Genomic DNA, 16,909 nt, shown 5'->3' with positions numbered 1-16,909 from the left:
GAACCCGTGTCCCCTGCATCGGCAGGCGGACTCTCAACCACTGCGCCACCAGGGAAGCCCCAGCAGAACCTTTTTGAGTTACAAGAGTTTAGAAGTTGAGAGTATTATACATGAATGCAATATCCTCTGGAACATAGGAGACCTCTAATATGCCATTTCTTCTCAAATTAGCTGAATTCCTCTTCCTGCTGTGACCTCTCCTATATTTTAAAAGGGGGGTAAGTCAGGGGGGCAGCCCAGTGCTGCTAGGCCTGTGGTATCACAGGGTAATGCCTGACCTATGGTTAGAGACCATGACCTCTAAAAACGTAAAATGGTAATGATTTATATTGCCATATTGGATAGACAAAATAACACAATCAGCTGTTCTGATTTACTGGTAAAATGAGTGAGCTACACAAAAATTAGAAAGCTGTTGATACTATTACTTGGGTTGCATTCTTTAAAACTTTATTTTTAAAACAACTTTCTCAATCCATATGAAATGAGTTGCTCTCCCACTGGATGTTTACTGTGCTCAGTGATTAAGTACTATTCACAGGGGTTCGTCTACACTGGGCCGTTATGTACTGCAAAAATTCTGTACTGTTTCCTCTCATCTTATAGTATAAGGAAATCTAAACATAAATATCCCCTCACTGTTTTAAAAAAAACTTCTATGTCCAGGTAGCAAATTAACAAAAGAACTAAGCTACAATGTACTCTATTGGAGGGGAGGGGCAGATGGAGGGAAGACAGAATTTGTGAGTTTCAGAGCAGTGGTTCTCAAACTTTAACTTGTAACAGACTTCCCTGGAGGGCTTGTTAAACAGATTGCCAGTCTCCTCCCCCAGAGTTTCTGCAGCTGTTGGTCTGGCAGAAAACTACTGTTTTTGAGCATAAGGCTTTTTAAGAATAGTATTTTAGATTTAAGTTACTTGCATAAGCTAATGCTAGCCAAGCACTGGTTGGTAGGTTAGTTATGGCCTCTGACCTGCTTCGTAGGATTGATCTCCACCTGTCTTGACTCCTGCTTTTCTCTGTTAGTTCTGGGATTTCCTACTTTTTATGCATTCACACCTGTGTTATTCTCCCCTCTATTTCCTACCTTTAGCAACAAATCTCCTAGGAGGGCTTCTTTAGGATAGCCTTCTACTTTGTAGAGAAAAATTAGCAAGCTTTACCTGGGTCTCCAGCTGTCTCAGTATTTGGCTCCTGGGACACTTCTGATGTACCCATGTCACTGGTCACGGGTTGATCCAAGTGGCTGGGCTCTTCAGGAATCTGCATTATAAGAACTTCTGTGTTCTCCCGTGGAATATTCTCCTCCAGCAGTGGTTGTATGTCTATAGGGGAGAAGAACACACTGGGCTGGCAAAGCTCGAAGACAGCCCCCCTCCAGCAGCCCCTCACCACACATCTCCAGGGCCCCTCACCCCTGCCCTCAGTGTGCTAGCATCCCGTGGGGCACAACTGGGCAAGGAAAAAAAAGAGTTTCAGTTGCTTTCCTTTCACTTCACAGATGCCTAAGCTATACAATGAAATTGACAAAGAAACCCTCATCCCGGGAATTCCCTGGTGGTCTAGTGGTTAGGACTACTGTGCTTTCACTGCCATGGCCCAGGTTCAATCCCTGGTCCCGGAACTAAGATTACACAAGCCATGCACCTGGCAAGACACACAAACAAAACAAAACCAAAAAACCCTCATCCCGAAGTACTTCATAAATAAATATATTTATGGTAGGGACTTCAATAAGCCTAACTTCTCTTGGCAAACCAACATATGCCCACATAGATAAATGTGCAAAAGGGAATTCCAAAAAAAACCCTCATCCCGAAGTACTTCATAAATAAATATATTTATGGTAGGGACTTCAATAAGCCTAACTTCTCTTGGCAAACCAACATATGCCCACATAGATAAATGTGCAAAAGGGAATTCCAGTCAAGAGCAGAAATAGGAGACATCTATTCTACCCAGAAATAACAGACCCCCTTCATACACAAGCATGCTTGTTTCACAGAGCTAGCCCAGAGAAGGGCATTATATACAAAGGCAGCTCGCTGAAGTGCCTTTCAAATATTTTCAAAGTACCTCCAAGAGTCAGAAGGAGGGAACTCATTTCCGTCCCTAAGAGGCTCAGAGCACAGCCCAATGTGACCCACAGCAAAGGTGAATTTCTTTGACACCTCATAGTTTACCCTGAAAATTCACTTGAGTTTTGCATTCTAATCCAAAATATAGCCACTTTGATTAAAAGTAAAAATGTTCCCATCTCCAAATTGGCATTCTGGGAAGATACATTTTTTTCTGTGACTTTAATGTCCCCCTGTGAGTCTGCCGTATACCCTCAGTTCAAATGCCTCCATTTGAAAAGCATGGGGACAGAGAAAAGAGTATGGAGCTAGGAATCAGCTTATCTAGGATGTTGGCTCAGGGTCAGTTCAATCACTATTTCCTCAACGGCTTCTCCGCCAAGTGCTGTGTCAGAAGGCTCTGCATCCTGGTTTAATCCTTGATTAATCTGCATGTGAGAACCCGAGGGCCCGGTAGAATTTAACTACCTAAGTGACTGCCCTAAAGAGGCAGGAAAGAACATGGCATCCCTCAAAGATGAAAGCGGGAGGAAATGAAGAAACTCAGGCAAGGCGTCGCGTTAAAAGTGATGCCAGTCCATCCCTGGACAGACAGCAGTTATCCTATGTTCAAAAAAGCCCTTTCATGAAACTTGTACATTGTTAACAGGTCTACTTTGTGCGTCATTTTCTTGTTCGTGTCTTTCTCTTTTTATGAAGTTTCCTTTTGAGAATGCTACCAGTCTCACTGTCTAAGGGAAAAGCAGGGCAAGAAATCCTTATCCATGCTCCAGCCTCCAAGAAAGAAGGCGGGAAGGGCCGTGGGGGCGTCTCCGTGCTGCCCCTCACCTCTGGGCACGCTGGGACCTGTGGACGGAGCTTTACAAGCACGGCACGAGGTGCTTCAGCCATCCCCTGGTCCCCACACCCGTTTCTCAAGCCCAACCCTACAAGGCCATAGGTGGGCACCTCACCTTCCGCTGGTCCACCCCAGCCTTCCTCTGCAGGCTGTGCTTCTGCCAGGGGTGCAGTCTCCTCCACCGTGGAGTGTTTGTACCTGACAAAATAGATCAGGTCTTGAACATCATCTAGCACTGCAGCCTCTTCAAAGATGCTACTGTCCTTCACCCCCAGGTATCTATTTTCCATCACACGAGCATCGAGCATCTTCTCTGCCTCGCTCAGAATGTGTGACTCCCAAGCACGGAAGACCTTATCTAGGACTTTCTCCACATTATAGGGCAGGCTCTCCCGCTGTGCTGACTTCAGCTTGGATGACATTTCCTGGAACATGACTTCCAGCTTATGGATGTCAAAGTACTTCTGGAAACGCTGCAGAGACTGCTGATCTTTGAAGAAACTGCTGATTATGGGCAAGTCCTCCATGTGGACACCGTGCTCAGGCTGTATAGGTGTGTGTGGAGCCCAGGGGAATGGGTCATCATCATGGTCCTCAGAAGCAGACCCCTGGCTTCCTGCATCCACGAGTTTCTGTACAGCCCCCTCATCCTCTTTCGAGAGTTCTATCCCAGGCCTCTCTGCGAGCCCTGAGGTCTTCAGGTGTTCCTCAAGGTTGCCTTCTTTAAGAGAATCAGGATCTTTATTCTGAGATGCTTCACTGAACTCTGGAGTCTGATTTTCTTTCTTGCCAGGAAAGTCACTTCCTTCAGAGGGTCTCTGTGCTTCCCGATCCACATGAGAGCTTTCTTCTTTGCCCACCATCGGACTACCTGGGTCCCTGCCTAGACTGTCTACCCCTTTACCTGCAGTCTCATTTTTTCTTTCATTTTCTAATATATTACTAGTTTCTTCTTTGTTTTCTTCAGTTTCAGGATCAGTCTTAATGGCGCCTAGAACAGCTTTTTCAGGGACTTGAAGGTCAACATCTAACCTCTTGTCCTGAATCTCAGGGCTTTTTTCTTTAGACCGTTTTGCGCTTACAGCATTTTCATCCTCCAGTAGTTCTTCGGGGCTGTAATCGTCATCTTCTGCTTCTGGTTTTTCAGTGTGGAAACCTGGTCCTTCTGTGCTATGAGTTTGGCCCGTTTTTCCTACCTCCTGCGTGGCCGGCAGTGGCTTGTGCCCTTCGTCTGAGGTGTCCGCTGTGACCTCTGTGACCTCTTCCTCAGAGAGCCTTCTCTTCTCCTTCGCTTGCTTATTAACTGCGGCAGCCACGTCTCCTTGCTGCCAGGAAAGATTTCTTCCCCGAATGGGACCCTCTTCTTCCGGTTTTCTTGGCAAACCAATTTCACCCGGGGAGGAGGATCTAGTCTGATTTTGAGGTTTAAGAAGCCATTCCTTCATAAGTTCCTCACTTGGACGCTCCCCCGAAAGCATGTGTGGTTTTGGTCTGTTTACCAAACCATCTACTTCCTGCGTACTCTCTTTGGAAGCATTATGCTGATGACGGCCCAAGAGTGGTGCCACACCCGCGGACTCCTGTTTAATCTTTCCTTCGTCCCTTGGATTCCCTGCCGCTTTAGGTGCCCATTCCCTCTCTGAGGCACCTTCCAAACTCTGCCCTCCAGGCTTCTCTTCATGGAGCATTTCTTTTGCGATGTGGACAGCTGCTCCTTTTAGGTCATTCTCTTGGTTAGCAAAGGCTGGTTTGAATGTTTCTGTACCCTTTCCAGCAGCTGGCGAAGAGCTGAGGTGGCCGCCATGAGGAGAACCATGCACAGTCATGCCTTCTCGCCTCTCATCCTCTAATCCCACCTCATCCTGCACCAGGTCCCTCTTGGGTTCCTCAACCTTCCTCCCTTTTCCTTTAATGTGAAGTTCTGTGTCCACCTCTGGGTCTTTGTCATTATTTGTTTTCGGGACTTCTACATTCAAAAGGCCGTCTGCTGCCTTTTCAGGGTCAATATGATCTACTGCTGGTTGCGGTTTCCCCAGTTTGCTGTCCAGGACTAATGCATCATCCCCTTCCTCTTCTTCCTTTGACTCAGTACCCTCTAAATCTGTACCTGTGTTTTCTTTACCTTCTGGGACATCAGAGAAGATGGTCTCTTCCCAGCTTGTCAGTATATTTTTATCACCGTTGTTGACGCCAGGGGTCTGAGTTTCCTCAAATTTATGCTCTTCATTTGAATTCTGCTCTGTTGAATGTTTCTCAACTCCAGAGTTCGCTGGAGCTTTTGTATCTTCTCCACCTATAAATGTTAGTAATGGCAGCTCATCAAAGTTTTCTCTACTCTCCTCTTCTTCCTTCCCCACTGTGTAATACTCAGCATCCAATTCCTCATCAAAATCATCCTCTAACGAAGTAACAAGTCTGGTTGTCTCATCATCGGATACAAGTGCGTCGGCAGTTGAGCCAAATTTGGTTTTCAAGTCCAGAGTCATTTCTGTTTTCAAAAGTTTATAAGCATCAATCTTCTCCTGTTCATTCAAGACCTGAGAACTATTGCTGGTTTTGTTGTTTTCACTTTCTGGCACTTTTAACTTATCTTGCAGCATTTCTCCAAAAGGTTCAAATGAAGATCGCTCTCCCTGAGCATGACCCGTTTGACTATTTACATGGGGGTGGCTCTTCTGAGCCTCATGTCTTTCCCTGAGTTCCTTAGTGTTTTCTGATAATATACTTTCACTTTCCTCTGAGTTGGGTTCTACTGGCTCAGGTTCAGGGTCACTTCCCCTAGACGCTTCAGGAGGTTCTTCCACATGCTGAGAAGTTTCTTCTTTAACTTCCGCAGAATCTCCAGTGGCAGAACTGTACAATTCCAAAAATCCTAGAAGTTCTTCTACATTATAATTATCAAAATCATCTCTTCCCCCATCAAAACAAACAAAATCTGTCTCCTGCAAGGGAAAGAAAAACATTAGTGTGTCACTAACCGAGTGTCACAAGAGCAAACGCTTACCCAGGCTAATGACAGAGGTGATCTCAAATTCATGTTTGGCTCTAGAGGGGCTTTTGTGCCAACCTTGGGGAGTCAGGAGACAGGAGGATGGAACCCACTTTTCCCTGGCTTCCTGCTTCCATGAGGATGGACTTCTACCTGAGTAATGCTCCTCCTGGCTTCCCTTCATTCTCTTTTCCCCAGGGCAGGAATGATTCATGTGGCTGGTGGGTTTGTTCTGCACCATCCCTGTTTTCTGCTTGAGACTGGATGGAAGGAACACACACCCTCTCTCTTCCATGCTGTCAGTTTTACAGGGACAGCCCCTCTTGGGGAGAACCCCACTTGGCTAGCTCTGCCTGTGGCTGGGTAAGTCTGTCTTATTCTAGACTGCAATGTTCAAAAGCCCATTAATTTCCGCACACTTGAGCCATGTTCTCCAAAAAGCTTTACCAGTAAGTAATGGTGACATTTTGGTCTCCATCTACCTGACTCCTGGGTTTCTCGATTTGTTCTAAGCACAAGTAGGGAAAAGTAGGGTATCATTTATTGGGTCCCCCGACTTCCAATACCTATGCCTGATGTTCTGGGAATTTACCTCATACTAATTTGCCCAGGAGAAGCTGGAAGACCACCCAGCGTCTCCATCATCCTCCCCTCTAGGCTGTGCTTCTCTGCTTACCCAGCTGGAAACAGGGAGAATCACCTAGCTGACAGGTTCTATGTCTACAACAGATTTCTGACTCATTTCTTCCTTGGATTGGGAAAGATAACTCAGCTTAAGAAGCATCTTACTGAAATACAGGTGCAGGGGAAGTAAAAATGTTAAGGAACAGAGAATGGTGTCAAGGGGCTCCTCACTTAACTATCACCACAAGTACAGCTTGAAAACAAGATTCAGTGAGGGATACATTCTACTCTAACTCAGGGTTCTGATTAGCTGTCAATAAGATCTGCTTCTAGACTACCTGTAAGTCTACATTCTTCCTTTCCTCTGCTAGTAAACAAATGGACATAAAATGGGTCGCAAACAGAAGGAAAAGTTAAAAAACCAACAAAGACAATCTCCTTCTCCTGACTAAGCCCTCACAATAGTCTGGAGAGGCCTGGCCAGTGTGGTAAGGATGAACAAGTCCTCTTCCCGTCACGTGCATTTCTAAGCCATTTCTTAATGTTGAGGGAAGCAGGTAGTGAGAGGTACAATGAGAAGGCAGAATCCCCAACAAGTGAGGTCTCTGTGACCAGTGAGCTGCTGTCTCATGCGAATTTCCCTCCCAGCAGCATCTTCATTAGGAGTGAAGCCTAACAGGCAATAGGGCTGATTTCATGTCCCTCGAAAAGACAAGGAAATTTCAAGAACAGCAATGGCTCTATGACTTCATCCATTCTGCCGAGCTCAGCTGAGAAGTGCCCCAGGCCAGCAGCTCACATGCTCTGGCAGCAACACCACAGAGTTACTCAAAGATTTCTGTTTGAAGGTGGGTATCAATTCTTATCAATTTTAAAACTCCAGAAAATAATCAGCTGGAACGAGGATCCCAGAGCACAAAATCCATGTCATCACAAAGCTGTTTTAAGTTGGTGCACCCTGGATGAATGCTTTATAGACTGTGCAGTCCGGGCCTTGCAGATTTGAGGCTGGACCTCATCTGAAATGCTCAGGTTCCCTTTTCCAAAATCTATCACAGAACGCTAATCCCTTAAATCATTAGAGTCAATAAGAAAACCTAGTATAATGTGGGGTTTGATTAATTTAACCTGATCTCTATATACTTAAAATGTCGAAAAGCTATTCAATGAGTAGTTTTCAAAGTGAGACACCTTCTCATCTTACTTGTAAAAAAAAGTATTTACCTCCTAAATTTAATAACTAAATACAAAGATATTGAATTCTTCATTTTTTTTTCCACACATAAAACAGCAAAGAAAAATCCTGAGTAAGTATACATAGCCTTGTATAAGATCACCTGCTTCAACGTGTAACTATCAGATTATGATAGAAAGTCTCCCGTAAATTCTTTTCAAATTTTTCTTTCTTTCTTCCCTCCTTCCTTTTCTTTCTTTAAAGGTGTCTAATAAATTAAAATCTGATACACAGATGTTAACTTTTTTTGATCAAAACACATTCAAAGATTTGCAAAAATACTCAATTGAATGTAACTGATGAAGTTATAAACCAATTTATAATTGAGAACAATAACAACAAAAAATCCACAACTTACATCTGTTGGAACTTGTAGCTCTTCTTGAGTATATTCATGGACTATGCGGATTAAATCCTTTGGAAAATATCCAAAAGTACGCCCAACCTATATTAAATTGGCAAAAGAAATGAGTATCAATCAAAATTCTGTAGAAGAAATATAAATGAGAGACTTCTTAGTAGTGAGAGGAATATATAGATAGGTAGATATAACCACAAGAGATGCATAGTTGCTATTATGATTACAGAGATTATTATTCCAATAAAAATTAAGTACAGAATGTTGTAAGGGCAACTTTTCTAAAACCACTGAAGTTTTCTTTCAACATTCAGCTTAATTTTAAACACAGGGCACATAAAGTGAGATTTCTGAAGTAGCTAGAAGATTTGCATAAGAGAAAATTATTGTATATTATGTGATTAAAACTATGTAAATCAAGGCTGGTTAGAAACAATTCCAAATAACCTCTAACAAGAATTTATCTGCACATTTCACAGTATCACTCATAAACCAGTACTTAGAAGTCTTTCTTAAACCAATAAACGAAAGCCATGAAGGGACTTCCCTGGTGGCACAGTGGTTAAGAATCCGCCTGCCAATGTAGGGGACACCGGTTCGATCCCTGGCCCGGGGAAGATCCCACATGCGGCGGAGCAACTAAACCCGCGCACCGCAACTACTGAAGCCCGTGCGCCCTAGAGCCCATGCGCGGCAACTAGAGCCCATGCGCAGCAACTACTGAAAGCTGCCCGTGCTCCGCAACAAAAGAAGCCACGGCAATGAGAAGCCCGCACACCGCAATGAAGACCCAACGCAGCCAAAAAGAACCACACAAACAAAAAAAAAGCCATAAAAATTAATAAGTAAAAAAAAAAAAAAATTTCTGAAATGCATGACCACTACAACAAAAGGCAAATATTTATTGATATCATGGGCTATACTAGCTTTTTCAACTAATGGACTTTCCAGTATTGGGGGAGAAAATAAAATTCATACTAATTACACCGCAAGCTTAGTTTCTTGCAAAGTAAACCTCTATAGAAGATTATCCCATTTATCTATAGCACTAACCGCTAAGATATATTAAGTTTGTCCTCTTGAGAAACATACACTGTCTTTTACTAGCTACAGTCTGAAAGAGAGAAGCAGATCTCTTTCCAATCATTAAAGGAGATTGACATGCAGATCAAATGCACAAAAAGAAAAAAAAAGGCTATCTTATCACTAACTCCTAAAATATCCTCATTACCAGGGCTCTTGTTATATCTGGCAACTATGTGAAAGCCAGTTTTAGTAGAATACTGCCTTGAAGATTAGATAAGACAAGGCAATTTTAAATTGCTACATTGGCAGTTAAAGTCTGAAACTCTAAGAAACAAATAGAAGCTGCAGGATGAAAACTAAGAAATAAAAACAAGAACCATTCTGAAAGCTCAGGAGAGATAGATTTTAATTTCCTTAAGTATAAGGTTCATGAAATGAGACAGGAGACTGAGGGAAAACACATTTACTTCCTTCTCAGGAAAATTTTATTTTATTAAGAGAATATGGAAAAGGGAAAGAAATCAGAGCTATGTGGAGAGAGGAAATACATTTATCTTTGTATAATCTTTGTCAACTGAGACCACAGGTCATAAAAAACTCGGTATTTTTACATTGAGTGGGTCCCATTTCTTATGATCTGACAAAAAGATGCAGAATCATGGGCCCTCATGACTGAAAGTAAGCTTTATATCTAATTTTGCTTCTGTATATCATCTCTGCCAAGGAACTGCTGATTTGGTTTGGGAAAAGAAAGAAAAGGGAAGGGGAGGGGAGGCTACGCTCCCCCCGTCACAACCACAGCTCCTCTTGGCTGGGCTCTCATTTTGCCCTTTATTAATGCTATGGTTCGGTTCTGGTTATAGCCCTTCTAGTATGATCTTATGCATCCATCCTTGTATTAACTAGTGCATTGGAATGGTTATACTACATATCTAAAACAAACACACAACAACAAAGCAATGCACACCTCAGCTGGATAACCGGGAAGGGAAGGAAAGGGAAAGGAGGGGAGGGGAGGGGAAGGGAAGAGAAAGGAAGGGAAGGGAAGGCAGGGGAAGGGAGGGGGAGGCAAGGGAAAGGAATTGTTTCAAGAGAACAAATTCTGCATAAGCTACTATTAGGACAAATGTAAATAAGTGCCACTGCCCTGAAAGGAAATATTCACAAGGAAAATGGGTAAGACATGGGCCTTGCCATTACAGAGCTTTTGACATCACAGGAGGTAAGATACACACATTAACGACAACACCAGGCAGTAAAAGGAACGCCACATGAGCAGTGCAAACAAAGTGCCACGTAAACAATTATTAGACAGCAAAGATCCCTTCTGGCTGGGAGCTGAGGGCAGTGCTTCCCTAGGAAGGCAGGGTCAGAGTTGGGAACCAGAAAGATTGGCAGGCTTTCTAGACATGGATATGGTCGTGAGCAAAGGTGTGGAAGAGGGAAAATGCAAAGTCAAGTTCACTTATCCAAGCGCTCCAGCTTCACCACTATATGAAAAATGCAGCCTAGGGACTTGGAAAAAATGTTCCAAGAGTAGAGACTATCAAGAAATCTCATGCAGTAGACTTGAAAGAAACAGAATAGATTCTTCTTTGAATATGGTGATTCAACTGGATCCCGCCTAAATACAAGGGCTGTACCTGACCAGTTGGCCTTACAAGACTCCTCCCTAGGAATCTGGACTGCCAGCAAAATGAATCGATTTTTCCCGATGGGGAATTCTCAAGCCCTCTTTCCTGTTGTTTGTTTGGTGTTTTATTGAGCGTGAAAATTTTCACATTTGGGACTGGGTGTTTCTCTAAGTTTGTACAATCCTAAGGGCATTGAGGACTCTTATTACTTTCAGTAAATAACCAGTCCACACATCACATAAACAGGAAAGGACAAGAGCTCATAAGCCTCCCAACGAGGTCACTCTTAGTGAATCTCCTCATTAAAAACATCAAAGCATGACGAAGTCATTGATTCCCACGTCTGCGGTCCTGACACCCACAGAGCTGGCTGGGAATAGAGCTGCTTCAGTGAACCTGGAGGAGCAACTGTCCAAAAAAGCAGGAAAAGGATGCCCCAGCAGTTGCAAGCAAAACAAGCAAACAAACAAGAAAGCACACAGTGAAAATGATATTTTGCTTTTTTAACAGAAACAGCACACATGATTAGGTATGTGAATAATTTAGAAAAAAATGATTTTTAAAATTAACTCTATACGTGAATACCTGAAACACTATCTTGCCCATACTTTACAGGATTAAGCCCACAGATACTTCCTTTCTGAAACAATGAAGTTAAGATTTTTCAGCCTTCACCATCGGTAACTACTAGTTTGTTTTCTGCATCTGCGAGTCTGCTTCTGTTTTGTTACATTCATTCGTTTTACTTTTTACAGTCTACTTATAAGTGATAACATACAGTATTTGTCTTTCTCTGCCTTATTTCACGAAGCACAACACCCTCCAGATCCATCCATGTTGTTGCAAATGGCAAGACTGCAGTCTTTTTATGGCTGAGAAATACTCTATTGTATATATATCCACCACATCCTTATTTACTATGTATGGAGCGTCCGTGGCTGGTAAGGCCTATAACTTGATGCTGAGGAGTGATAGCCAGAAGCAGTGCAGTTCTGTTGAAGTCCCTCTTCTGTGTCCCCAGCTAGGGACACAGAACCATCCTCTTTTTCCACAGTCTAGCAGAGAGGACAGGTTAACTCCATCAAAGACTCCAAGAAACAATTTCTTAAATCTACAGTGCTGGCTTCCCTGGTGGCACAGTGGTTAAGAATCTGCCTGCCAATTCAGGGGACACGGGTTCGAGCCCTGGCCCAGGAAGATCCCACATGCTGCAGAGCAACTAAGCCCACATGCCACAACTACTGAGCCTGCGCTCCAGAGCCCACGAGCCTCAACTACCGAAGCCCGCGCGCCTAGAGCCCGTGCTCTGCAACAAGAGAAGACGCTGCAACGAGAAGCTCACGCACAGCAACAAAGACTAGCCCCCGCTCGCCGCAACTAGAGAAAGCCCGCGCACAGCAACGAAGAACCAAAGCAGCCAAAAATAAATAAATAAAATTTAAAAAAAATCTACAGTGCTAAACAAGCCAATAAAAAGGAAGAAAATTAAGTATGTCAAATTTTTACTTACACTTCCAGCCCAAACTTCAGGCGATCCACCTGCCAGTTTATAGTAGACATATACAGGGTCACCTTTTTTAAAATTCACAAAACGACAATCCGGGCCTGTAAAATCTTCCAGAGCCTCACCCCGGTACATTAACACTGTATATAAAGAGAGAGAAAAAAAAACAAGCAGATATCAGGATTCAACTTCCACAGTCCATGTTGGCTGATCAGGAAATATAAGAATCCACTGTAAACAACAATCAAGTTTCTCCAGTACTCTCTGGAACCAATCACTTTCAACTCATATGCTCAAAGCATCTATAGAGCTTTATTCGTTATAAATCATGACATCCCCCTGCAAGTAGACGGGAGAGAGGGAAACTTTCCCAATGCATCCACCGCCACACATGGCTGGTCTCAAGTGAAACTCTTGGTTCCCTCTCTAACCATCTAGTCCTCAGTCTTTGCTGTTTCATAATCATAAAAAGCTTCATTTTGCAGTTGGGTAAATTCGAGCGCAGATGCTACTAGTGTAAGCATGACTAAATGCAGAGGTAATAGGTAACTGGGGAGAGCACCCAAGAACCCCCAAGGGGTCAATTAACTTGAACTAACCGCTGTAAGGCCCTATCTTTAAGCGGCTGTAACTGCTACCATGAAGCAGTAAACACTGTCCATTTCATTTGCAGTCAAGTTGCTCTCTCCCTCAGTATATGGATAAATTAATGGGAAAGGACATCACTCCCTATTATGGATCCAATCACATTACTAGATATTATTTTTCTGAAAGTATATAATGTTGACTATACCCAACATTAAGGTTTATTTATTTCTATAAACAAAATCAAAAGTAGGCAAGTGGGTTTTGTTTCTATAAACAAAATCATACGTGGCAGGGACAAGCAAAACTATGAGAATTGTTTAGTAGTTACCTTCAGTCTTAAAATGCAGGACAAATCACACTCGATCTAGAAATTGGTAGAAGCAGTATTTTTTTTTGTCGGCCAAATACACAGTTTCTAATGTAAGATGAAATGGACAATAAAGGCAATTAAGTAGCAGAGAAAAAGAAGAATGAAATGGAAATAACACTTTCTCTAACAGCCAATTAGCAATAAGTACATTAAAGCACATCTTTAAATACGTATTTGAGGGACAAACATATAGATTTAAAGGGGGTTATTCGGCTTCTAAAGCTAAAATCTTATTATTTTAATACATGTCAGCATCCTAATTCAGATATAATTAGGTGAGAGGCCAAGTTGAAGGTGATGGACAATTTAAGACTGGGGATTCTATCAGAATTGGAAACGGCAATGTATCTCTTATTCCCCCTTAAAAGAGATCACTGCAGATTTGTAATAATAAATCAGATGACAACATAATGCACACTGAGGAACAGCTATCTGAAAAGCACACAAGGACAGCTCACGGGCACACACCTTACTAAGTAAACACTTTATGCAACACAACACACACCCAGAGCCTGCTCTAGCTGCTGCCTGCTGTGTTTGGTTACATCTGTTTCGACACATGCCATTTCTCAAGTTATGTGACCACCATGGGCCCTTCCAACACCATGTCTCCATACTAAGGAAGCATCAGTGATGTGATTCTCTAGGTAACTGGTTTTGAGGAACCCAGGTAGGATAGTGCTTGAAAGCAACGAATAGCAAACATCTGCCATATCCAACCCTGTTTGCTAATAACACGGATTTACTCTGAGAAAACGGCAGGAACAATTCATGGAAGTTGCTCCACTTTCGTGGCGTTTATTTACATTAGTCCTAGGGTTACTTCTAGGAATGGCTTAACACAAATCAAAGACTGACTCCTTTCTTTCGTCTAACGGCTGGCAGTGCTACAGTTCTTCAAATTGTGAAATTTGGTTTCGAATAACACCCATTTTGAATATAAATAGCTAAACTGTAGGCTTTGGCCTCCTCAGAACGAACATTTTTTTTATAGGTACTGGTTATCACAGATGAACAACCGTTTCTGAAGTGGTTATCTGTAAGTTTACAAGGTTATTTGACACCGGCTGGGAGGCCACAAGGATGATACTTGTCCGGCAAATACACAGGAAGACAGCCCAAGAGCACAAATGATTAAGGCGGCTGAAGCGAGTTGGGTTTATAAAACTCCTGCAGTATTTACTGTTTTTACTTTAACAATCCTCTTCACCTGAGTTTGGGGCTCTCTGCCCTCCTCAACGCCCACAGTCCACCCTCCCACCCCCAATTCGCGGTTAGGGAACCATTCCGCTTCCTGCGCAAAGAGGAGGCTGCTGGTCCCAGGTGGCCTCTTTCGAGAACGAAAGATTTTGGCCTTTCCGGTGCCCTCCCTGCCTGGCTGTTTGCAGGAGCCTTCCAAGCACAGAAATGACAGAACTGAGGCAGAGCGGGGGAAGAGACCTTGGAACACACCGCAAGCCTGGACTCCGGGATCGTCCCAAACCTAAACTCCAATCCCTGTTCAAAAGGCGGTCCGAGCCCCGAATCCCAGTGAAGCAGAGGGGCGAAGGGGCAGCGACAGGAAGCCTTTCCCGAGCCCCACCAGCAACCTGCCGCAGGGAAGACGTCCACCGAGCCCTTAGCGCATCTGCCCCCGGACTGCACCCGGCGAGGTCCCCGCCGAGGAGGCAGGATAGCGCTCGCGGGCATCGCGGGGAGCCCAGGGAGAGCGGCGCGCCACCCCATCCTTCCTCGGAGCCGGGGCAGGCCGGGGGAGGGGACGCTGTGAGCGATCCCCGGGGAAACCGGGGGCCACCCCCGACCCCCCACCACCCCCCGCCTCCGTCGGCGAAGGAAAAATGAACAGCTGGCAACAAGTGGGAGGTGCAGCCCCCCCACGGCCGGGACCGGCTGGCCCGGGCGCCGGCAGGGCCGGAGGGGACAGACGCAAGGACCCGGGGCTCGCCCACCTCGGCGCTCCGCCCGCCCGGCCTGCGGCCCCCCGGCCGGCTTGGTGCGCTGCCGAGCCCCCGCCCCCGCGCCGCCCTCCGGGCACTCACTGCTGCATTCGTCGTCCGCGCAGAGTTTGTGCTGCGAGAAGCGCCGGACGGTATCCGGGTCCGGCTGGCCGGGTACCCGCCAGAGCGGCCTGAGCAGGAGCAGCCACAAGAGGAGCCCCGGCGCCGCAGCCATGTTGTGGTCACCTCGCGGAGCCGGTGACGCGGAGGAGGCGGCCCGGGCGGGGCGGGGGGCGGAGCGCGGGGGGCGGGGGGACGCGCGGCGGGGAGGGGCGGTGCCCGCCGGGGTGTGAGTCCCTGACCGACACGTCAGCACGGCCTCCGGGAGGGGATGGAGGGGGTCCGGGAGGAGGAGGAGGACCCGCACTCGCACCTCCTTCCCAAGGCTTTCTCCTCCGGTTGCTGCCTTGGCAACCGGGACTCTATCTTCTCCCTCGTCCAATCGCCTGCCTTTGCCCCTGTCCATTCGCAGTCGACCCTCCGCGAGACTCCCTCCCTCGCCCACCCCTCTCTGCGACTTTGGATCCCCCGACCCCGCGCCCTCCCAACAGCAGGTCTTCTTTGACACCTTCTTGCAGCTTCGGATTTCTGGTTCGTCCCAAGCTTGCTCACCCTCACCCCCCTTCTTGGTTTGGTACCTCCTTTTCCGAACTACCAAATCCCACCCACGATTTACCACTGATCGTCTCCAGTTCGAGATTCCCTCTTATTCTGACTCCCAGGGGTTTGGGGGGGCCCCATCCCATGATCCCCTTATAATCGGAAAGGGAGGTGTCAGTGGAATGGTGGGTCGGTGACATACAATAGAGCCGGTGGCCTGCTTGCTCTTTTTCCCCACCACCGGCCCTGGGGGTTGGAGGTGGGCAATGGGTCCTCATGCTGAGATCTTCAGATTTGGGGGTCTTTATCCATAAGGGAGAATAATTTAATTCAGTGCAAATATACTGAGCTTCCCTTTTACGCTATTATTTCAGGCCAGATGCTGGACAAAGCATTAGGATGGTGAGGGGAAACACGAAGATCAACAGACAAGATATCAGGCCTTTGTCTAAAGAAGCCCACAATTTAGTGGAAACAACTCACATCAAAACCACTAAAGAATAACTGTCGTTAGGAGGAAAAAGCTAATCAATAGCGGCTAACATTTATTGAGCGGTTTCTTAACGTCCAAGTGTTATTCTAAGGTGTATATATATATATATACATATATATACATATATGTATATATATATATATACACATCAATTTGTTTAATGTATCTTCACAACAATAGTAGGTCCTATTACACTCTTCATTTTCAAGATGAGTACATTGCATTTGTCTGTGACCAGGGTCTTCTCACTGTTGTCTCTGCCAAGGCTATTTATCAACCTGAATGCCAATCAAATGCATTAGTTGGTTTCCCAAACTGACTGGATTCTTTAAAAGCAAGAGGAAAGAATGTGGCCCATCCATGCAAACCATAATGCTGTATAAAGGAAAAGATGAGAGATGTTCACAGTTGTTTATCTATAGGGGCCATGAGATGTCCCATTGGTCCAGTGTCGTTTCCATGCTGTCTGGAGAGAATGTACAATAGATTAGGTGACTGTCCAAATAGCAGTGCCATGAGGAGTTCTTCTTTGCTTTTCTACTCTGTGTTTCATTGCTTTAGAATCTTAGGTGTGTC

The 16,909-nt window shown here is 45.0% G+C and overlaps 1 protein-coding gene across 7 annotated transcripts in view; it reads right to left on the bottom strand.

The window, feature by feature from the left end:
* MIA3 (MIA SH3 domain ER export factor 3) overlaps positions 1–15,429 on the bottom strand; it is a 78,718-nt gene extending 63,289 nt beyond the window's left edge. For 6 of the 7 annotated variants that reach the window (XM_055084036.1, XM_055084034.1, XM_055084035.1 and 3 more), the window contains exons 1-5: positions 15,283–15,429; positions 12,292–12,425; positions 8,122–8,208; positions 3,032–5,858; positions 1,164–1,325 (exon numbers count right to left, since the gene is read on the bottom strand). In XM_055084036.1, the coding sequence (XP_054940011.1) occupies positions 1,164–1,325; positions 3,032–5,858; positions 8,122–8,208; positions 12,292–12,425; positions 15,283–15,415 (3,343 nt within the window). In that variant the 5' untranslated portion in view covers positions 15,416–15,429. Of the gene's footprint in view, positions 1–1,163; positions 1,326–3,031; positions 5,859–8,121; positions 8,209–12,291; positions 12,426–13,201; positions 13,289–15,282 lie in introns of all 7 variants that reach the window. The other variant, XM_055084033.1, reaches the window with a different exon arrangement.
* Positions 15,430–16,909: the final 1,480 nt, after the last annotated feature.

Source organism: Physeter macrocephalus, chromosome 4 (genome assembly GCF_002837175.3).
Source record: "Physeter macrocephalus isolate SW-GA chromosome 4, ASM283717v5, whole genome shotgun sequence".
Taxonomy (NCBI): Eukaryota; Metazoa; Chordata; class Mammalia; order Artiodactyla; family Physeteridae; genus Physeter; species Physeter macrocephalus.
The sequence above is the reverse complement of the archived record's forward strand: the minus strand, read 5'-3'. Positions and strand labels throughout refer to the sequence as shown.